Here is a 23,958-nt window from a genome sequence, read left to right as displayed (position 1 = left end):
ACGTGGGATCCTCCCGGACCAGGGCACGAACCCGCGTCCCCCGCATCGGCAGGCGGACTCTCAACCACCGCGCCACCAGGGAAGCCCCTAAGCTCAGTGTTTTTGAAAGTATTTAATTCCGAAGTTATGGCTGTAAAAATTAGAGGAAATTTTTCTGTAACATAAAAACAATTCCTTTGTGGATGCGTAAATGTGGCGCCAAAAAAAAAAATCCCACAAAAACCCGACACTCAAAATGAAGGGGCACCAGTCCAATGATCCAGAGCGTGGATGAGCTCACCGAACCTTTGCAGCCTCATCTGTGAAATGGGTTTCTGCTCTGTGCCAGCGTCTCGGGAAGTGCCTGAGCGGCCTGCGGGGAAGAGCCCTGGGTCGCGGTCCCGGCCCGGCAGAGCCGCTGTGCCCAGGCAAGTGCAGCCGGGCAAGGCCGACGGGTCCCCTGCGTCTTCCACTACTTAACACGTTACTGAAGTACAAACCCCCGACTCCTAACAAACACAACAACCGCACGCAAACTTCCTCCACGCTCGCAACCGAGAGCCGGGAGACCCTCTGCGGGAGAGGAGGAAACAGTGCGCCTGGAGGAGACCGTCCCCGCCAGGAAAGTCCGGCCCGCGCGGGGCCAGCTGCACAGCCTGCGACCGGACGGGGCGCACAGCGGGGGCCCCTCGGGGCGCGCCCTCCGTCCTGGGCGCCCCGCGCCCCGGGCGCTGTCCAACTGCAGCCAGACAACCGGAAGACCGTCTCCGAGGAGGTCAGAGATCGCCTCCAGGAGAGAGAGATACGAGGTCGGCACCGGGGAGGTCGGAGGTCGCCCGCGGGTCAGGACCCCGCCGCAGCCGCCGCCGCCCCGGCCACACCTCCATTCCAGGAAGCGGCCCGGCCGGGAGCGCGGGGGCCGGGCCGCGGGGGCCTAGGGGCCGGCGACCTGGGCCGGGCTGCACGCCGCGGCTGCCGCCCCCTCCCGCGCCGCCGGGCACTTACAGGTGACGATAGGCTTGTTCTCCATGGTGTAGATCACCGGCGGCACCGGCTCCTCAGGGGTGTCCATGGGCGTCCGGCGTCACCGGCCCGGCCTCCTGCGCCCCATGGGCAGCCCGAGGCCGCGCCGGGCCAGCCCGAGCCTAAGCGGCGCCGCAACCGCAACAGCGACGCCCGCCCGGCCGCGCGAGGTAGCTCCCGAGCCGGCCGCCCGCCGTCGCCGCCCGCCGGCGGCATCCGCTTCCGGTGCCGGCGCGCGGCGGTACCGCTTCCGGGGCGCGCGCCTTAAAGGGGAGGCCTTTCCGCCACGCAGACGCGGTCCTCCGACGGAAAGGTGGTCCAGGCTGAGTGTCGGCGGAGGTATCCTCCGCGCCTCGGGGCGAAGTCCGCGCAGGCCGGACGTGGGCCGCTGTGGGTCCCGTACCGTAGGGACTGGACGGCCGGGAGCCGCCCCCCAGGCTGGCGCCCTCGGGCGGACAGGGCTGGCGTGGGGAGGGCAGCCGGGACTTGCTGCGGGGCGCCCACGAGCCTCGCCCGCAGGAGTGCCCGACGTCGAGGACAGCCCCGGGGGTCGCTGACCCGGGTCCCGTGGAAGCACCTGGGGGTCGCTGACAGCCGCGTGCGGACACGGGGACCACCCGGGGGTCTCAGACAGCCGGACGGGGGGACCACCTGGGGGTCGCTGACACCGACACATGGACCCCGGGAGTCGCCGACATCAGCAAGTGGACACCTGTGTGGGACTGCCGCCCATAGACTAGCATTGTTATTTCTACCAGAGGCCCGATGCCTCGGGGGAATCATTAGGACACCAGGTTAATTCCCACCACTGAGCTGAATGGCAGTTACCCCTTGCAACACTCTTGGTCTTGTGTTTCTCGTTACACTGTTTTTATGAAGTAATATTGGTGCCATTAAGTAGAGCAAGATTACATACCTTCTCAGTGCAACCTAGACTCTCCAGCAGCACCACGGTCCTCCTCAAGGCGCACCCGGGAGGCCGACTCCCACAAACTCTGCCCTGCGGTTGGAAGCAACCACCTTTCTCTGCAGCCCCGCAACACTAGTTTCCTGTCTCCGTGACACTGTAAAATTCTTGAATTAGGGGCTGCCTTTTACTTGTGTCCCCACCCCCAATACCCAGCCACACAGGACCTTCCACGGAGTAGGCACCTTCTGGGAATGCCACAAAATAAAACCTTACTTTAACCGCATGTACCTTTCTTACGCAAGGAAAGTAGGTTTGGGGTAACTTTTGCAGATGAAATAAGGTAAATGTATGTGGAACAGTTTGAGTGTGAACACAGCTGCCGAGTGTGTGTGCACAGTGCAGCGCTGTGCTTTGAGGCTGGGTGAGCAGGCAGAGGTCAGGGTCTAGGACAGATGGAGCCTGTGAGGCAGGGCCGCGGAGCAGAGGGAGGTAGGGATAAGAGCCAGAAGTCTGCGTGCGGCTCAGTGCAAGGCTCAGCCTCAGCTGCGCTCAGCGCTCACTGGCTGAGGTTCCACAGGGCTTACCAGGAAGACAGTGAGAAGAGGGCAGACATCCAGAAATTTGACGGAAAGCAGTGAACTCCTGACTTACAGATCGAGAGACTCAGGAAAACCTCAGTAGAATACCTACAAAGAGGGACTTACCTGGCAGTCCAGTGGTTAAGACTTCACGGTCCCAATGCAGGGGGCACGGGTTCAATCCCTGGTGAGGGAACTAGATCCCGAGTGCCGCACGGTGAGGCCAAAATAAAAAAATAATAAAAGGGAAAAGAGAGAGAGGACCACCACGAATGGCCAGTTATCACATGAAAAGATGCTCAGCATCCATTAGATATCCGGGAAACGCAAATTAAAGTGACAACGACATATCACTTCACATCTACTCAAATAACAAAAATAAAATATGAAACAGAAGATACCAAATGTAGACTCCAAGGCCAGGTCTCCACATCTTTAGCCTATTCTAACAGAGAACTAAGTCCAGAGAGACTCTGAGAAGACAGACACTAACAATTCTTCCTTCACGGCAATGCTGTGGCCTGGCCCCACTGGCCAACTCTTGTTTGGAAGGATTTTCTTTCTGGATGGAGGGAAGGGGAGGTCAAAGCTCTTCCACTCTATACCAGGCAACACTTTGGCTCAAGGGCAGTAAGGGGACTCCTGGGCTATTTTTCCCCTGAGCAGACCTATCAGAGATTTTTTTCTTTTTCACATGGGAATTTAGAAAATGCTTGAATTCAGCACACATACTGGTTTAGCAATTCCTTTCAATATTGGTGAAAATGATGCTATCTCTATTAATCGATGTCCATTCTTCTTTCTTTCAGATCCTTTTCTGCTGAGCATTTGTTTTTTTAAAGGTTGCTGGAACTTGAGCCCAAATGGTCTTTCCTGGTAGCCCATTACACTTTCAGGCTGCAGAGAGCCTGTTCAATTATATATTGGGATATTGCAGATGCTTCGTCTAAGGGGAGGCCCCCCTGGGCTTGCTCTGCCCCACTCCTTAGGCCCTCTCCACAGAGGGCTGTGCTAAAACCGAAGGTGATCCAGCACGTGTTCACAGCAGGTTTATTACTGGTGGCTGAAACTGGAAACCACCCAGGTGTCCTTTGACGGGTGACTGGTTAAACGATGTGTGCTCCATCGGCACTGTGAAAGACCACGTGGCAACAAAAAAGACTGAACTATTGATACACACAACCACCTGGGTGGATCTTGACAGAATTATGCTGAATGAAAAAACTCTAGGACTTCCCTAGTGGCGCAGAGGTTAAGAATCCGCCTGCCAATGCAGGGGACACAAGTTCGATCCCTGGTCTGGGAAGATCCCACATGCTGCGGAGCAACTAAGCCCGTGCGCCACAACTACTTACCCGCATGCCACAACTACTGAGCCTGCGTGCTGCAACTACGAAGCCCACGCACCTACAGCCCGTGCTCTGCAACAAGAGAAGCCACTGCAATGGGAAGCCTGTGCACCACAACGAAGAGTAGCCCCTGCTCACCACAACAAGAGAAAGCCCGTGTGCAGCAACGAAGACCCAACGCAGCCAAAAAAAATTTTTTAAGAAGAAAAAAGAAAGAAAAAACTCTAACCCCCAAAGGTTATATATTATATGATTCCATTTATGGAACAGTCTTGAAATGACAAAATTATAGATGTGGAGAACAGCTTATTGGTTGCCAAGGGGTAAGGGGTGTGTGGGGGTAACGAGGTAGTGGATGTGGCTGTAAAAGGGCAGCAGGAGGGACCTTGTGTGCATGGCATGTTGTGAGTCTGGACGGCACCAGTGTCGGCATCCGGATGTGATATTGCGCTAGAGTTTTACAAGACACTGCCACTGGGGGAACCTGGGTAAATGTTACGAAGTCCAAGCTCGTACTGCTTGCTGCACACAGGCCAATAAATCGAGAGATGAGGTGTTGGGGCAGGAATAGCGACTTTATTGGGAAAGCCAGCAGACAGAGGAGAGGGTGGACTAGTGTCCCAAAGAACCGTCTTGCACAGGTTTGGATGCTAGTTTCTTTTACAGAGCAAAGAGGGGGAGGTGAGGAAGTAAAGTTATAAAGACGTAAGTTGTTGCAAATATTTCCTGGTTCCAGCCAGACTCCCGGAGGGGATGTGTCAATTTCTGCTTTCCTGCAGCCAGTTACAGGTGGGCCTGGTCAGGGTGTTTCTGGTGAACTGAAGAAAAGGTATTTTAGCTTAAGCTCATGCATAGGGGAGGCAGGGTTCTGGGAGATGGGCCACTATGTTTACTTTAAGTTATAGGCAACATCCCTTTACTGATTAACTTGTAGCAAAAGCAATAGAACATAAAGATTGAAGTAAAAGAAAGATCCAGTATGAAGTCAGATTTGTTTTTCCCTATGACATAAAGGGTGCATGGGAGCTCTACATACAACTGTGTATGAATCTACGTGGTCTCAAAATAGAAGTTTGATCAACTCAACTGACTTTCAAGATGTAACACACGAGTCTCCAAAGAATCCACCAGGTAAATTGTGTATCGCTTTTACCGCTCCACAGCATCCCAGCTCCTCTCACTGCACCTCCTTTGCTCACCAGATGTTCAGGAACATTGCCACGGGCAGCGCTAGGCAGAGTGGTCCTGACCCTCTAGGGCAGGTGTTTCCTCACATTTAACCAAGCCTTCCCTAAATGGTAGCCTCAGGGGGGCAAATAGTCCACAAAAGGGAAATAGGAGTAGTAATAATTATGTGGAGAGATAATCTCCCTCATGAGTCATAGAGGAAATGCCATATAAACTTTTTTTCTACTAAATTAATAAAAACTTGGTTGGGGGTGGGGAGGGCTGAGGCAGGTGAGGGTGTGGGAAAGCAAGCAGCCTAGCACACCTGGACAGTCGTTTCTCTGCCTCGGTGCGTTCTCTGAGATGCCACCTCTTTAAACGGCAGTAGCACCCTTTCATCCTCTGACCCAACAATTCCACTTCTAGATCTCTTTAAGGAAACAGTCTCTCCCAAACCTTTATGGATAAAAACACACGTGGCAGCGTTGTTGGCAGTGGCCAAAAATTGAAAACGATGAAAATAAATAAAAATGACTGTTACATAAATTATGTTGTGTTTATTTGATGAACAATTATGTCACCATCAGAATAGTGTTTAGGGCTTCCCTGGTGGCACAGTGGTTGAGAATCCGCCTGCCGATGCAGGGGACACGGGTTCGTGCCCCGGTCCGGGAAGATCCCACATACCGCGGAGCGGCTGGGCCCGTGAGCCGTGGCCGCTGAGCCTGCGCGTCCGGAGCCTGTGCTCCGCAACGGGAGAGGCCACAGCAGAGAGAGGCCCGCGTACCGCAAAATAAATAAATAAATAAAATAGTGTTTAGAAGGTGTTTATGATAGTCTGGAAAATCGTATAATGTTGATTGTCAAAGTGGATTCCTGGATCATAAAACTTTCTCCCTTGCCATGACGATGATTGCTACTAGCACTGTTTTCCCCTCCTTATTGGCGTGGTACCTTTGCTGAAGTTTGCTGAAAGTCGGAGGAATCCGCCACTCCCCAGCTGGAATCGTGGAGGAACAGAACTGAACAGGTTGAAACTGAGGCTTTAGCAACAGAGAAACCAACAGTCAGCGCCTGCCTGTTATCTTATCTGAAACCTGGATAGCTTTAAGGCCTTTGGACCTTTTTAAAGTCTCTGGAACATTTTAAAAGGAATAAACACTGGCTTTTAAAAAGCTAAAAAAAAAAAAGTCTTTAACAAACATGAAGGTGTGATATGATCACCACTACATAAAAGTAAAAAAAAAAAACTATTTCAAAAGAGATTGGACAGAAATGCATCAAACTGTCTTGCCCGACTGTATACAAACGAGAACAGAGCCGCACCGCACCGTTGGCTAGGTAGCTGATTCTGAGCAGGATACTTGGATTCCAAATCATCCTTCCCTTTTCCTGAGCCTCAATTTTCTCAGCTGAAAGCAGGGATCGTGATAGAATTTTCCCCTCCAAAACATGTGTGCTCTGCAATTAATTCCCTCAGAATCCTTGAGATGGTTTTCCCATCTCCATTTCACAGATGGGAAGTGGAGGAACAGATAGAGGAAGTGCTCGCCCGGTGGCCGCTCAGAGAACAGCCCCTGGTGTCGGGCCGCTCCGGGAGCTCCTGGAAGCCACAGCTCCGGCAGGTGGCGCCTCGCCTCACCCCATTTTATACAGGAGGCGCCCGAGGCCCAGCGGGTTAAAGGGCGGAGCCGGGAGACAAACCAGGGGGGAAAGCCCCAGCCCACCTGCCCTCCTCTCAGGCTCAATGATGGGCTCAGGTCACGGTTCACTGTTACTGGCTTTGTGCATCACGTTCCACATTCGTTTGTATAGACACAGTATATCCCCTTCCCAGGTTTTATTCTGCATAATGTGACTTAAACAATTAGCAATAATGAAATCAAACCTGGCACTGTGGATGGCATTTCCGGATATTCTGTTCAATGCTCCTATTTTTAGCTCAGTTGCTTCTTTCTTGGCTTTCTGACAGCCTGGATTCTCGCCCTCTCCTTCCAAGCTGCGGTTATCCCCCAAGAGGCCTTTCCATGCCCAAACCTCCGGTCTCTCACCTGGGTCCCTGCCGGACGCAGACAGGAGGTGGGGACAGGAACCACCACCGTGCGGGAGGTCCCCACACGTCCGCCCTCCACCTGCTCGGGCTGTTCTCCAGCCCAGGGGGCCGCCCTCTTCCCCGGTGGCAGAAGTCAGCTGTGGAAGCAGGGCTAGTGGCTCTTGTGCCAGCTACTGGCGCGCCTAATATCGGGGGCCGGGGGCAGAAGAGAGTGGTGGGTGGAAAGGCTGAGCCGCCCAGAATGCCAGCCTCCAAAGGCACCAAGCTCCACGGGCATAAGCAGGAAGGGCGGGGTCAGCTAACCCAGCTCTCTGGGTGTGTCTCTTCCCCCGGAAAAGTCCGGTCACAGGGGCCTGCGTGGTGACTCAGACTCCAGCAGACACATAGGGGGCCCCAGGCCCCAGACCCCCAGCTCGCTCTGATTCAACTGCAGCTGGCCGGCCCTGGCACGGGTAGGGTCCCACCTCCAGGACCCGCTGGGGCCTCCAGAGCAGGCTGAGCAGGAAGTGGTGGGAAACTGACACCACCAGGCCCTCCCCCAATGAGCTGGGGAATCAATGTGCAAACCTCACAGTGTGGGGTGCACGGCTCCCGAGCGGGCCCGGCGGCAGGTCGAGCCCGCGGAGACAGCAAGCTCGATGACAGTCACCGTTGCGCGCCTGGTCCTTGACCCCCCCTTCCCCCACCCTCTTCCTCCTCTTTCTGGGGCCACCGACAAAGAAAACCCACCTGCGCCAAGTCTGGCTCACACCCGACCTAAGACGCAGCCTGATCCGCGTCATGAAGGAGGCGCATGCGCCCTGAAGTCTGAAATAGATGCATCCATGGCCTGGTCACTGAGAAGCAGTGATTCGTTGATTACCTAAATGTTTCCTGTTTAGTGTGCTGACCAGGAACTCGGCTGGCTCAGAAAAATCACGCGTAATAAATGCTTTGCTTTTTAATTTAAAAAATATTTTGGGGGGGCCTTGCCACACAGCTTGTGGGATCTTAGTTCCCCGACCAGGGATCGAACCCATGCCCGCAGCAGTGGAAGCACGGAGTCCTAACCGCTGGACCGCCAGGGAAGTCCCCAAATGCTTTGTTCTGAACATCAAGAGTACTTAATAAATAGAAAACCCTTTTTTCCCTTGAATCCTTTAATGAATGTGGAAGCAATATTTGAGGACCGTGGCCCTGAAGGAGGCCTGGCGGTTGGCATGGCCTGGCCGTCCTCATGTCTCCGCCGGCTGTCCCTGACCGGACAGGCCAGGAGCTCCAAAACAAACGTGACAGAAGGCGACACAGCTGGGCCCCACACAGTGTCGGTGGTGAGCTTGCCAGTGTCTGTCTGCCCTGCTCTTACCACAGCTGGCACAGAAGCCCCAGGTAGGTTTTCTGAGTGAGGGGCTCGCTGTTTTCTCTGGGGTCCTTGCTGCTGTCTGGGGCTCAGGGCTGCTTCCCCAGGCCCAGCAGGCACCTCTGACCCCGGGCTCCTCCTCACCCCTGCCCTTCCTTTGCAGAGATTTCTACAGACCCAGGCAGCCAGATAAGATGGCGAGGGGGAGGGAAGTTACGCTGTCCTCCCAGAAACCTCAGACAGACCATGTTCTTTCTTCAAGGCTACTGCATGGAGGAAAGTTGTAGACCGTTGTTTAAGATACAGCCTCAGGGACTTCCCTGGCAGTCCAGTGGTTAAGACTCCACGCTTCCACTCTAGGGGGCACGGGTTCCATCCCTGGTCAGGGAACTAAGATCCCACATGCTGCGGCATGGCCAAAAAATACCCCCAAAAAGATACATCCTCATGTCAGGAGACACAGAGAAAGGCTGGCTCTGTTGTTAAGAGGGGTGTTGACTCTGCCTCTGAGTCCATGGCAGAACCAGTGCAAAAGCAACCACATTCACAGCCCAACGAGATGATCAGTAAGGTTGATGTGAGGGAGGCGTTTCCAGCATAGCTACGGGACAGGCACCACCTCTCCATGTGGCCCTGGAACATTCACAAATGCCGACCGTACACTTAGCCGCAGAGAAAACCTCAGTAACTTTCCAAACTGTAGGAAAATACAAGATTTTCTGATCATGATGCAATAATACCAGAAATTGATAACAAAATAAGGAAACAGAAAAGGCATCCTACTTGGAAATCTACAATTTTTTTCCTAAACAACCTGGGTCAAAGGGCAAATATAAAGCCAACTGCACAATTCCTAAAAATCAAAGATAATGAAAGCACTACATGTTAGGACCTGTGAGCAGTGTTTCATGGAAAACACATCGCCTTAAATTCAAATATATCAAATTTTAAAAGAGGAAGAATGAAAACAAATGAATTCATCACTGAATTAAAAGATTAGTAAATGAAAAACAAAAATAACTGATAGGAGAGAAGGAAGGAGTTACCAAAGAAGATATACAGATTGCCAACAAACAGATAAAAGGATGCTGAACATCACTAATCATTAGAGAAATGCAAATCAAAACTACAATGAAGGGGCTTCCCTGGTGGCGCAGTGGTTGAGAGTCCGCCTGCCGATGCAGGGGACGCGGGTTCATGCCCCGGTCCGGGAAGATCCCACGTGCCGCGGAGCGGCTGGGCCCGTGAGCCGTGGCTGCTGAGCCTTCGCGTCCAGAGTCTGTGCTCCGCAACGGGAGAGGCCACGGCAGTGAGAGGCCCTCGAACCGCAAAAAAACAAAACAAAACAAAACAAAACAAAAAAACTACAATGAGGTATCACCTCACACTGGTCAGAATGGCCATTGTCAAAAAATCTACAAACAATAAACGCTGGAGAGGGTGTGGAGAAAAGGGAACCCTCTTGCACTGTTAGTGGGAATGTAAATTGATACAGCCACTATGGAGAACAGTATGGAGGTTCCTTAAAAAACTACAAATAGAACTACCATATGACCCAGCAATCCCACTACTGGACATATACCCTGAGAAAACCATAATTCAAAAAGAGTCATGTATCAAAATGTTCATTGCAGCTCTATTTACAATAGCCAGGACATGGAAGCAACCTAAGTGTCCATCGACAGATGAATGGATAAAGAAGATGTGGCACATACGTACAATGGAATATTACTCAGCCATAGAAAAGAACAAAAATGAGTTATTTGTATGAGGTGGATGGACCTAGAGTCTGTCATACAGAGCAAAGTAAGTTGGAAAGAGAAAAATACTGTATGCTAACACATATATATGGAATCTAAAAAAAATAATGGTCCTGATGAACCTAGGGGCAGGACAGGAATAAAGACGCTGATGTGGAGAATGGACTTGAGGACATGGGGAGGGGGAAGAGGAAGCTGAGATGAAGTGAGAGAGTGGCGTGGACATATACACACTACCAAACGTAAAACAGATAGCTAGTGGGAAGCAGCCGCATAGCACAGGGAGATCAGCTCGGTGCTCTGTGACCACCTAGAGGGGTGGGATAAAGAGGGTGGGAGGGAGACGCAAGAGGGAGGGGATATGGGGATATATGTACACATATAGCTGATTCACTTTGTTACACAGCAGAAACTAACACACCATTGTAAAGCAATTATACTCCAATAAAGATGTTTAAAAAAAAAGGAAGGAGTTAATAAAGACAAAAGAGGTGAGAAAATAGAAAGCTGTAGAAAGAAATAATCTGGCACTTTGGAAAAAATAAGTAAGTGACTAGCTAAGTGGGTGAAGGAAAAGGGGAGAGAAACTACAAATACACAAAATTAAAATGACAAGGTGAGAAATAACCACAGAGACAAAAAAATGTCTTTAATTTAAATGACTAATTTGTACTAATTAATTTAAGCAATTATTTGTTTAAAATAAAATGTAAACCAAGATGAAATTTAATTTTCTAGGAAAAAGTTGACTCATAAACATAGGAAGACCAAACAGATAATTTCCAAATAAGAAATAGAAAAAGTAGTTTAAGACCCACCCCAAAATCCCACCCAATCAGACAGTTTCCCGGGGAAAGTCTACCCATCTTTAAACTACTCCATAACATAGACAAAGAAGGAAAACTTACAACTTTTTTAAACTGAAGAAGTATATTATTGATGCCAAAACCTGATGAAGACTGCACACAAAGAGAAATCTAGAAATCAGTGTAACTTACAAATATCAATGCTAAACCCTTAAATAAAATATTAGCAAATAGGATCCATCAACTCTCTTTTTTAAAATTAATTTATTTATGCCTGCGTTGGGTCTTCTTTGCTGCACGTGGGCTTTCTCTAGTTGCGGCGAGCAGGGGCTACTCTTCGTTGCGGTCCATGGGCTTCTCATTGTGGTGGCTTCTCTTGTTGTGGAGCAGAGGCTCTAGGTGCGCAGGCTTCAGTAGTTGTGGCGCACGGGCTCAGTAGCTGTGGCTCGCGGGCTCTAGAGTGCAGGCTCAGTAGTTGTGGTGCACAGGCTTAGTTGCTCTACAGCACGTGGGATCCTCCCCGACCAGGGTTCGAACCCGTGTCCCCTGCATCGGCAGGCAGACTCGTAACCACTCTGCCACCAGGGAAGCCTGATCCATCAACTCTTTGTGTGTGTGTGTGTGTGTGTGTGTGTGCTACGCGGGCCTCTCACTGTTGTGGTCTCTCCCGTTGCAGAGCACAGGCTCCGGACGCGCAGGCGCAGCGGCCACGGCTCACGGGCCCAGCCGCTCCGCGGCACGTGGGATCTTCCCGGACCGGGGCACGAACCCGCGTCCCCTGCGTCGGCAGGCGGACTCCCAACCACTGCGCCACCAGGGAAGCCCTGATCCATCAACTCTTAAAGGATAATCTATTACCAAATAGAGTTCGAAGCAAAAGTGAAAAAGCAAGTTAATATTAGAAAATCTATTCATATAACCCATCATATTAATAGATTTAAGGATAAAACCCTTATGATTATCTATATTAATTCAGAAAAAGCATTTCTCAAATTCATCAGTCATTCCTGAAGTTAAAAAAAAATGCTTCAAAAGATAGGAATTGATGGATTCTTCCTTAACTTAGCAATATGTATACCATTATACTCATATAAATACCAGCCCCAAACTCAGCACTGTACGTAATGAGGAGACTCTGGACTTATTCCCATTAAAGTCAGAAAGAAGACAGGAATCCCTAAGACCATCACCCTGAGTAACACTGAGCTAGATACCCATCATCAGCACCGCCAGGCAAGAGAAAGAAATTAGAGGCATAAAAACGATCATTATTTTGGAAATCAGATTCAATAAAGAATCCATTCTAAATGAGCACGAATAATAAGAGAGTTTAGCAGATTTCTTTTAAAATTAAAATAAGGGCTTCCCTAGTGGTGCAGTGGTTAAGAGCCCACCTGCCAATGCAGGGGACATGAGTTCGAGCCCAGGTCTGGGAAGATCCCACATGCCGCAGAGCAACTAAGCCCGTGCGCCACAACTACTGAGCCTGCACTCTAGAGCCCGCGAGCCACAACTACTGAGCCCACGTGCCACAACTACTGAAGCCTGCGCACCTACAGCCCGCGCACAGCAACGAAGACCCAACGCAGACAAAAGAATAAAATAAAATAAACTGGAGCAAGTAAAAAAAAAAGCCCCCCCCAATAAGTTAAAATATATTAAAATTAATAATATATTTAAATTAATTAATATTGTGTTACTATACAGTAGACTTCATATGTCTATAGCGATCGGCCGATTGTGTGTGTGCGCGTGTGCATGTGTACCGTATAGAAGATGTGGGAGAGAGAACCTCACAATAGCAGCAACAACAAAAAAGATAAAGTATCTGTGAATACCCGTCACAAGGAATGTGCGAAATATGTGTGAGAAAAACCTTCAAAGACCCTAAAGTTGACCTGCATGCTCTTGGCTGGGACAGCTCAACATCGTGGATATGCGAATTCTCCCTAAATTGACTTCTAGATTTAATGCAAGCCTTATAATTAAAAGTACCAACAAGCTTGTTTCTCTGCTTCTAGAAAAGCTGATTTCAGAGAAATGATATGAAAACTAAACAAAAGAGGACAGCCAGGAAAACCCTGTAAAGAAGCGTAACGAGCAAACCCTAAAGCGCCCGTGCAAAGCATTCCACGAAGCCTTAATAACCGAAGCGAGTGCAAGGGACTGTGTACTACCCACAGGGCAGTGGAACGGAATTGGAAAATCAGAAATAGACCCACATACATATGGGGATTGGGGATGCGATAAAGTTGGAATTTCAAATCAAAAGGTAAAAAAATGGACTCAAATGAAAATCATTTGGAAGTATACGGAGAGACTGAGAGGCACTGAATAAAGAAGTACAGATTGTACTGCTGTCCTTTTTATAACCATTTTCAGCAATGGGGCCGAATTAGTGCAACAACACAAGCAAGAAGGCTTTCCTGCTCACTTATCTGCCTGCTGCCCTGTGGCCACCACACCCCCCGGGCTGATTCTGTGATTCTGTGTCTCAGAGTGATTCTCACTGAGTGCAGTGATTTTTAAAAATACCATCTATTAGCAGTTACTGTGTGCCAAGGGATTTACATACATGTATCTAATTGAATCCCAGCCACTGATAAAATAGCTCTTATCTCCATTGTATCATTTTGGATCTATTTATCAAATAGAATCAATACCAATCTTAGAGAGCTTCTGGGAGGCTTACCAGATATTTGAAAAAGAGTCATCAAATAGACAGACATTTAATAAATTACGTTGGGACAACTAAGTACCCAAGTAGAAAAAGATGAGATTAAATCCTCTCCTCAGGGAGATCAAAAATTTACATGTAGAAGGGACTTCCCTGGTGGTGCAGTGGTTAAGAATCCGCCAGGGATTCCATTTGAGCCCTGGTCCGGGAAGATCCCACATGCCGCGGAGCAACTAAGCCCGAGCGCCACAACTACTGAGCCTGCGCTCTAGAGCCCACGAGCCACAACTACTGAGCCCGTGTGCCACAACTACTGAAGCCTGCCTGCCTAGAGCCCGTGCTCCACAGCAAGAGAAGCCACTGCAGTGAGAAGGCCGCGCACCACAACGAAGAGGAGCCCCCGCTCGCCACAACTAGAGAAAGCCTGTGCGCAGCAACGAAGACCCAACGCAGCCAAAAATGAATGAATGAATTTTTAAAAAATGTACATGTAGAAAGTGAAACCACGAAATCATTAGAAGAAAACACAACAAATTTCTTTATGACCCTGGAGTGAAGAAGGCCTCTCTAATATGTGTCAAAATCCGGAGACCAAAAAAATAAAAGGTTGATGAATTGGGGTAAAAATAAAAACATATGCCTGGGGAAAAATATCATAAGCAAAGTCAAAAGATAAAAGACGAGCTGGAGGGGCTTCCCTGGTGGCGCAGTGGTTGAGAGTCCGCCTGCCGATGCAGGGGACACGGGTTTGTGCCCCGGTCCGGGAAGATCCCAAATGCCGCGGAGCGGCTGGGCCCGTGAGCCGTGGCTGCTGAGCCTGCGCGTCCGGAGCCTGTGCTCCGCAACGGGAGAGGCCGCAACAGTGAGAGGCCCGCGTACGGCAAAAAAAAAAAAAAAAAGACAAGCTGGAATAAAAATGGTAACATATATTATAAAGGGCTAACCTTCCTAATATATAATATATAAAGAGCTCCTACAAATCAAGAAGAAAAAGAATAATCCAATAAAAAGAGGTGAAGACATGAACCCCCACACACCAGTTTGTAAGAAGTAAGTCCTCAGGTTACCCATAGCTTTTGCCCAACTTGGCCACCAATTGAAAGTTTCCGTGACCCCCTTCTGGGTCCAGATAATTTGCTAGAGTGGCTCACAGACCTCAGGGAAACACTTATTTTCATTTACCAGTTCATTATAGGATATGATAAAGGACACAGATGAAAACCCAGATGAAGAGATACACAGGGTGAGGTCTGGGAGGGTCCTGAGTGCAGGGCTTCCGTCCCCGGGGAGTTGGGGCGCGTTCCTCTCCAATTATGTGGATGTGTCCACCAAACTGGAAGCTCTCCAAACCCACACCAGTGGGGTTTTAGGAGCCTTTCTCACATCGGTGTGACCTATTGTTAACTCCACTTCCGGCCCCCTCCTTCCTTAAGAGGACGGGAGGCAGGGCTGAAAATGCCAAGGTTCTCATCCTGGCTCGGTCTTTCTGATGACCTGCCCCCACCCAGTGGCCACCGAGTCACCTCACTGGGACAAAGGATGCTTCTGTTGCTCTTGTCACTTGGGAATTTACAAGGGTTTCAGGAGCTCTGCTCCATGAACCCAGGACAGAGCCCAATATAAATTTTCTGTTATCTCACACCCATCAAACTGGCAAAACTCCAGTCTGACAACACACTGAGTGGGTGACAGGGTGGGAAAGTGGCCTCACGTGCAATGCTGGTGGAAGGGGTAAATGCAGCCACTTCCGCGGGTGTGGACGGGCGGTGTCCGTCAAAACGACAGGGCCTTCAGCACCATCGCATCAGACCGCCAGCTGCTCAGAGCAGGGGTGTGGCCGCCAGGCCTGCCTGTCCACGGGGGTAGGGGAAGGAGTCCCGGGTAGACAGGCCCTGGGAGACTGGGACCTCTCCACGCGTGCTGGGTTATAGGGCGAGTGCATTAACTACTCAGAAAAACTGGATCGACTGTACTTAACCTTTCCTCTCATTTACGAACCTCCTGGAAATGGAGTGATTTTTCTCATCTGAACTTTACACTCAGACAGACATTCCACTCAATAAGACTGGGTAGGTTGAGGTTCTTTATAATAAAGCGATGTCTTAAGGACCGTCTTTTTTTTTTTTCTTTTTTTTTTTTTTACGGTATGCAGGCCTCTCACTGTTGTGGCCTCTCCCGTTGCGGAGCCTGTGGACGCCAGGCTCAGCGGCCACGGCTCACGGGCCCAGCCGCTCCGCGGCATGTGGGATCTTCCCGGACCGGGGCACGAACCCGCGTCCCCTGCATCGGCAGGTGGACTCTCAACCACTGCGCCACCAGGGAAGCCCAAGGACTGTCTTTAAAAGCAGGCAGGCTCCTTCCTCAGAGGCGCGGCCCCTGTGTCCCTGGCAGAGGATGTATGGTAACCACGGCAACTGCTGCACCCGGCCTTTCTCAGGCAGCTGTCACTTCCTGCTGTCACTCACTGGAGGGTTCTGGGCCCACGGGCCCCTCGCTTCCCAAATTCCTCGCCAGCCAGTTTGCGCAGGACTCACTTCCACCGGTGGAGGTTCAGCCTAGGGGGCTTTGGGCTCTTAAGACTCCCTCCAGGCAGCCCTCCTGAGAACACAGGCGCTGGGAGGCCGTGCACGGTGGGGAGATGGTCGGCTGACACCCCACAGCCTGTCATGGCCTCTGCCGTGGACGCTGCCAGGCCAAGCGTGCATGTGTCCAGCTACCCTCCAGCCTGCGCCGGCTGCACAGACAACGCACTGGCTCTGACCTTGTCAAGCTGCAGGGCAGGTCAGCACGGACCTGGCTCTGTGCTCATCGTGGGCAAAGGACTCACTCCTTGTTTAGGCCACTCTTAGGGTTCCTATTGCTCGCAGTTCATGCCATGAGAGCGGGCGGGGCTCTGTGATGACTCAGTACTCAGACAAAGCGCCACCTGTTGGGGTTGGGTGCAGAGCACGGCTGGCTGGGGCCCCGAGGTGACGGCAGCATGCTCTGGGCTGCGCTGGTCACAGCAAAGCCTTGCAAGAGAAGGCTGGACTCAGACCAGAGGGGCCACTCTGAAAGCCGAGACGCACAGAGAGAGCTCCTACCTGAGAGGAGCCTCCTTCCCCGGCCTGGGAGCTGCGACCCCAGGCCACACGGTGTCCCATACCCTGGCGCCCTGCAGGACTGCCAGAGCCAGATCCTGCAGCCTAAGCTGAGGCGGGGCCTCGCTGGGAGCCGTAGGGGGCGGGGGATGGGAATCGGTATGTCTGATGCTCTCCGTGCGCTTGGGTGGGAAACGGGCCAAACAACGGCCTCAGCCCTGGCAGCCCGGGGTCCGTCCTGGTGCCGTGTACCCGTGCAGACCCTAAAACCCGCTCGCTCGGCAGACCCCCGTGAGATGAGAGAAGCCGGTGACAAAGCTCAGGGCGGCAGCATTCGCTCCGAGGGGGGTGGGGAGGGCCGGCGAAGGGAAGGTGGTCAGGAGGTAGAGCAGATGCTGATTCCAGGGCCCTCCGGAGAGACCCCAGGGATCCGTCCTTCCAACGCCACGCGGCACCCGGTGGGAGCCGAGCTCATGCATTTTTAAGTGGCCATTAGTCTGGGCCGCCCCCTAAGCGGGCTGCGTGGCCACGGACGCGCCAGCTGGGCGCCGGGAAGGCCCTGGTGGCTGCAGGATGTGGTTACCCTCCCAGAAACAGGCCACTGTGCCTACCCTCGCTCTGTCCGTGTCCCCAAATGCCTCCTCAGGCTTTGCTGGAACATCAGGTTATGAGCGAGGGGAGCGCTGCGCCGGGGACGCCGTCGAGCCCCCAGGTGGGTCCAACCTCGGTTCCTGGACTAGCCAGTCTCACTCCCTGTACATCTGTTAATTCTTAACTCGGCATTTTTAAAGTAAACGAAACCACCTGCTGCTGACTCTTGGGGTCCTCGGGTTCCCCTTATTTGAACGTAGTGTCAGTGACGAGATGTTTCCCTGATTTAAATGGCGACGGTTCCGGCCCGTTCTGGTTTCAGGCGGCACACTGGCCCGGGCCCTCAGCGGGGTTCTCGGGCTCTGTCCCTGGACAGTCAATCACCCCACTTGTAATCGGCTCGTCCTGAAAATCGGGCCCAGGTGGCTAACTGCCCGTGAGCGGGGCGTCTGTTCCCGAGGATGTGGGACTTTCAGGGCCAGGACAGTCTCAGGAACCCTGGGATGGCTGGTCACCTGCATCACGAGAGAGGCACAGCCTCAAGGCGATTTAGCCATGCGGCTCTGACGGGTCTCCTGTGCTGAGGACAAGGCATGGGGTGGGAATGGGACCCCAAGACTCAGGAGGGAAAAGCTTACCAGACCAGCCTGCAAGTCGAGAACTCCAAGTTGCCCCGAGCTCTGGGCCGGCAAAGCAGCCGCCCTCTCCTGCATGAGGGAGGGCACCGCCCCTTCCCTGCAGACCTGCAGAGGCCGCCCCTGAGTCAGGCGGCCCCCAGCTGCCACCAGTCCTTGAGTCCAGCACAGCCACGAGGGCCAGGCCTGAGCCTAGCCTGAGCAGGGGAGCGCAGGCTCTGCTCGCTTGGGTGCAGGTCTGGCTCCTGCGTGGCTGTGGTCCTCAGGGGACCGGGCGGTAGGGGCGGAGGTGCAGGGCGTAAGGCCGGGTAGGGAAGAGGCTGCGGGGCTGGGCGTCTGCCCCGGAGCTCGGGGTCACCAGCGTGCTGGGTGGGGTGTCTGGGGTGCTCCTGACGTGCCGTGGACGGGCCGCCCTGGGGCATGGCCATGGGGACGCCCTGTAGCACGTGGAGATGCCAGCGCTGCCTGGGCAGAGTGTGGAGGAGGGGCCTGGAGCCTCAGGAGGTGAGGAGTTCTAGCAGCGTCACACGTGCACTTGGAGAACCCACCATCTGACTAGAGATCTGGGGACGGTCAGAGGTCCCCCCCACTCCACTAAGGCAGAGGGGATGCAGTAGCGTGGGACACTGCCACCGCGGGGAAGCTCAGGTGGCCGCCCCCTGCGGCCAGTACGCTGGTCGAGGATGCTTCCACCCAGCTCAGCTCCCTGGTGGCAGCGGGAACAGCCCCACGGGAACGTCACAGCCCAGGACCCTAGGGTTCTGGAGTGATGCCATGCCTTCTGCCTCGGGGAACTAAACACTGTTTGCAAAGCGGGTCTCGGGTCCCGGTACATCCTGATGGCCTCAGCATGGGACGTCAGGTGTGATTGGAACCGTCCTTCCCAAGCTAGGTGCTCTCAAAGCACTGGGTCACAGGATGGGCGGGTGCAACAGCGTCTGTGTCCCAAGGTGGAAATGGGACGTTTGGTGTCAAGCCTGGGCACGAAGAAGTTACACAGACCGTGGCCCCGCCCCTCGTGTCACCTCTGTCACTCAGACACCTCCCCCTCAGCCACACCTTGCCCCTTGGGGCTGGCCCCTAAGTCCTAAGACGCTACTAGAGGGAGCATCCTAGGCCTGATTCATGAGTGGCTCAGCCTGGTATGATGGCGCCAAAGGAACGTGCACAGCGACTGCACCCCAGCCCACGCAGGTGGCCCCGAAGGCCAGTGGGCAGCGGTTAGAGAGATCACTGTGCCGTGCCTTTGGACAGAGGGAGAGGTGGCTGGAGGTGATGCCATGGGAGGACTTCTGGGCAGCGATGAACGGCTTGGCTCACTACTCAGTCGCCTGGAAGCAGCAAAATCGGAAGACCACATCCCGAAGGTCTGGGGGAAGGGCCTCGATGGGACGCCTTAGGGAAAGTGGTTGGTCTAAGGGGGCGGCACAACACGTGTGGCTCTTTGTGTCCCGCCCACGTCCGCAGAGAACATCCAGCGCAGAGAAAAACCAGGTGGACAGATGGCTCACCGGGCCACCGGGCAGCTGTCGGCCTCCGCCTCACTGGCCACCGCACGAGACAGCTCCGGTTCCCGCTCTCCGAGAACGACGCGGCCGGATGTCCGGCCTGCTAGCAGAAGCCTCTGATGCTGAGCCCATGGCAGTGGTCTTTTTCCCAAGGAGCCCAACCAGCCAGCTGGTGGTAGACTGGTGACAGGAGACCTCCATCCACACCGGAGAGGGCAGTGAGCCGTCACCACCAGAGGCGACATCCGCTCCAGCCAGGGGCTGGCTCCCCTGCCCCCAGGGCCTGGGCCCGCACTGCTATCCGAGCGTTCTTGAAGTGCCCGGGTTCACAGTCAGGAGACCTCACGCCTCACAGCCTCAGATCGGGGACTCACTTCCTAGCAGAAGAGCTGTGGCCACAGAGGCCACTGCTCTGCCGCTGGGTCCCCACCCCCCAGGGCAGCCAGCCTCAGAGCCAAAGCTCGGCGACCGCGGGGCTGGGGCGTTAAGCTCCAGCACGCGGTCTGTGTATTTAGCCAACAGCAGAAGGTACAGTACTGTCTCCCCAGAACCAGACTCCCCCGTAATACGCCATCGAGGACCCACGGTGGGGGGTAGGGTCGGGTCCTCTCACCATCGACCCCAGAAACCCACTTGCAAAATGTGTGCTTCTCGTCCCTGTGACCTTAGGTCCTGTTGGATTAGAGGTTCTGGTTTGGGGGAAACGTGGACGGTGCTCCATGGGGGATACACTAAGTATTGCACAGAAAGAAAGCTACGGCCGCCTCCGGTCACTTAGCGCTCCTCGCGCCAGTGCTCTCATAATCAAAGAAAGGCGGTACCTCCCCGGAGAGCGGCTCGGCCCTGAGTGTGCTGGGTGAGGAGGAGTATTTCCAGAACGCAGGGGCTCTTGGGGCTCAGCCATTCGTGGTTCTGTGGGTCAAAAATGTTTCCAGTGTTGAAAGAGCAGCAAAAGCACGAGGCGGAAACATGATACTGTATGAAGAAGAGAAGCGTTTTTTCTCTTTTAAAAAAACATAGTGACAGGGGCTTCCCTGGTGGCGTGGCGGTTGAGGGTCCACCTGCCGATGCAGGGGACGCGGGTTCGGGCCCCGGTCCGGGAAGGTCCCACGTGCCGCGGAGCGGCTGGGCCCGTGAGCCGTGGCCGCTGCGCCTGCGCGTCCGGAGCCTGTGCTCCGCAACGGGAGAGGCCGCAGCAGTGAGAGGCCCACGTACTGCAAAAAATAAAAATTAAAAAAAAATTAAAAAACATAGTGATAAAAATGTAAATTTTAAGACTCGGTGGACAGTTTAGAGAGCAGATTAGGTGCGGCTGCTGAGAGAATGTGCAAACCAACAGATGGACAGAAAGCCCCCGATGCCGTGCAGAGAGACACGGAGGTGGAGCGCGGGAAGGAGGGTCTGAGGCCTGGGGATGGAAAGGCAGGTACAGCACCCCTGGCTGGAGCTGCAGAGAGAAAGAGCGAGGGAATGGGACGGAGGCAATATGTGAAGCACGACGATGGCTGAGAAATTTCTAGAACTGATAAAAGACTGTATTCTCAGATGCAAGGGGCAAGTCAAATTTCAAGCCAGATAAAAATAACTTCATGCTCAGACATATCCTAGTGCCACTACAGACAGTGAAGACAAACAGCGGGGAGAATTTTAGATCAGACAGAGAGAAAGGACGGATTAGCAACCGGTGAGGGGGCGACGATAAGATCCTGTCCGCTGACCTCCCGGCAAGAAAAGTGGAAAATGTCTGAAAATGTTGAGAGAGAGCAATGATGCCCTGTAATTATCGCACAGCTAAACTCCCATTTCAAAACCAGGATGAGATAAAGACGTTTGCAGAAAAGCTAAAATTGAGACGTTTACTACCACCGGACCCGCTCAAGGAAGTTCCCAAAGGTTTGTTTCGAGGAGAATGAGCCCAGGGTGGGGTCCTAAGATAAAAGAGGGCCGAGGACCCCAGAAGCTGCAGATGCAGGGAAATCCAGGCAAATGGGAACCCTCTGAAAATAGCAACAGTGACTTTGGGGGTAAAACTGAGAAAGAACTGCAAATGCTGGCAAATATTCAGGGTGGGAGGGGGAGCGACAGATGTGACACTGCCTCAGGCACGTGCATCGGCAGGAAGGAGAGCGAAAAATGCCCGTGAACCTCAGGGCTCGTTACCTTAAGAAAGTATGTTAAATCGAAACAACCTAAACGTCCATCGACAGGTGAATGGATAGAGAAGATGCGGTGCATGTGCACAATGGAATATTACTCAGCCATGAAAAAGAACGAAATAATGCCATTTGCAGCAACATGGATAGACCTGGAGATTGTCATACTAAGTGAAGTAAGTCAGAAGGAGAAAGACAATGATCATGATATCATTTATATGTGGAATCTAAAATATGACACGAACTTATCTGCAAAGCAGAAACAGACTCACAGACGTAGAGAACAGACTTGTAGTTGCCAAGGGGGAGAGGGGCTGGGGGAGGGGTGGAGTGGCAGTTTCGGATTAGTAGACGCGAACTATTACATAGAGAATATGGATCAACAACGAGCTCCTACTGCATAGCACAGTAGCAGCTATACAGGAGCTCCTACTGCATAGTACTGAACTATATTCAATATCTTGGGATAAACCATAATGGAAAAGAATATAAAAAAGAATGTACGGGAATTCCCTGGCGGTCCAGTGGTTAGAACTCTGTGCTTTCACTGCCGAGGGCCTGGGTTCAATCCCTGGTCAGAGAGCTAAGATCACACAAGCCATGCAGTGCAGCCAAAAAAATGAAAATAAGAATAAATAAATAGGGATTTCCCTGGTGGCACAGTGGTTAAGAATCTGCCTGCCAATGCAGGGCACGTGGGTTCGATCCCTGGTCCGGGAAGATCCCGCATGCCGCGGAGCAATGAAGCCCGTGCGCCACAACTACTGAGCCTGCGCTCTAGAGCCCGTGAGCCACCACTACTGAGCCTGCGCGCCACCACTACTGAAGCCCGCGCACCGAGAGCGTGTGCTCCTCAACAAGAGAAGCCACCGCTATGAGAAGCCCGCGCACCACAGTGAAGAGCAGACCCCGCTCACTGCGACTAGAGAAAGCCCGCGCGCAACAGCAAAGACCCAACACAGCCAAAAAATAAATAAATAAAATAAATTTTAAAATATATTATAAATAAATAAAATATAAAAAGAAAGTATTTATGTGTATAACTGAGTCACTTTGCTGTACAGCAGAAATTAACACAACATTGTAAATCAACTATACTTCAATATAAAAATTTTAAAAAAGAAAAAGAAAGTATGTTAAGAGTAGCCACTAAAAGAATAAAAATAACCAGTAGAGGAGGAAAAGTGGGGGAAAAAACCTTAATCAGGAAGCAGAAAGAGACACACAGAAAATGCTGAAAAGATGGTAAAAATAAAGTCCATAATAAAAATACATGTAAATAGTTTAAGCTCACTGGTTGAAAGGTATTTATTTTCTTACTGGATTAAAACCAAAATAGGCCAGTACCTGCTGCTTACATGCTTTCAACAGATACAAGAGACAAACCTCAAAATATAAAGACACAGGTAAGTTAAAGGGAAGGAAAAATTATAGACTAGGCAAGAAAAGTAATATGTAGCTATACTAACACTAGATTAGACTTAGAGCAAAAAGCAGCTCACCAAGAAAACGGAACAATTGTAAATTCATAGGCAGCAAGCGATGGAAAACAAAATTGATAGAACTTCAAGGAGAAATGGACAATATGCCAACTTTGTGCGGGATTTTAATATCCTTCTCTTCATGACAGATTAGCAGGTAGAAATGAGCAACGATACAGAAAATTGCAAAAATAAAAGTAGCGGGCTTGATTTAAGGGACACACATAAGACTCTAGAGGCCAGAATGGGTGGCTGGTACTTATGAACAAGAGGTGTGCATAATGTGTACGGAAAAATCATAAAACTTTATCGTAAGACGCGAAAGAGGATGACATGAGAGCGGGAATAGGATGTTCGCACACATCAGCGCTGGAAACGGCCGGCCTCCTGCATTAATCCAGCCTCACAATATACCAGTGAAAGTTCCAACAGGTTTTGTTGGTTTTTAAATGGAACTTAGGAGCTGATTCTAAAAGTCGTGTGGAAGAATAAAGGTTGTTGAATAACCAAGAAAAATTTGAAGAATAAAAAACAAGGGCTTGCCTTACCAGATGCCTGGACTTCTCGTGAAGCCACAGCCATCAGAAACGAGGGGCCAGTGGGCCAACCGCAGGAAATAAGGGCCCAGAAGCAGACCCCGCACGTCACGTCAGGAGGCCTGCGGTGACCTCGGGGCCCTGCTGATCCGTGGGGAAGGGCAGGATCTTTAAATGGTCCTGGGGGGTGACCTGTTCCCCAGGCAGAAAACGTAAAATAAAATAGGGTACCTACTTCTATTTGCCGTCCCCCAAATTCAGTTCCAGGTGGATTTCAGTTCCAAATGAAAGCTAAACATTACAATTTTCAAAATAGAGTGTGAGAGAATCAGT

General features: G+C 51.9%; 1 protein-coding gene across 2 annotated transcripts in view; it reads right to left on the bottom strand.

Annotated features, from left to right (window-relative positions):
• TRAPPC10 (trafficking protein particle complex subunit 10) overlaps window positions 1-1,219 on the bottom strand; it is a 91,548-nt gene extending 90,329 nt beyond the window's left edge. The window contains exon 1 of one of the 2 annotated variants that reach the window (XM_059064774.2): window positions 985-1,219. In XM_059064774.2, coding sequence (XP_058920757.1) covers window positions 985-1,051 — 67 coding nt within the window. In that variant the 5' untranslated portion in view covers window positions 1,052-1,219. The remainder of the gene's footprint in view (window positions 1-984) is intronic. The other variant, XM_059064776.2, reaches the window with a different exon arrangement.
• Window positions 1,220-23,958: the final 22,739 nt, after the last annotated feature.

This window comes from Kogia breviceps, chromosome 5 (assembly GCF_026419965.1).
Source record: "Kogia breviceps isolate mKogBre1 chromosome 5, mKogBre1 haplotype 1, whole genome shotgun sequence".
Lineage (NCBI taxonomy): Eukaryota > Metazoa > Chordata > Mammalia > Artiodactyla > Physeteridae > Kogia > Kogia breviceps.
Note: the sequence above shows the minus strand (reverse complement) of the source record. Positions and strands in the feature narration are given on the sequence as shown.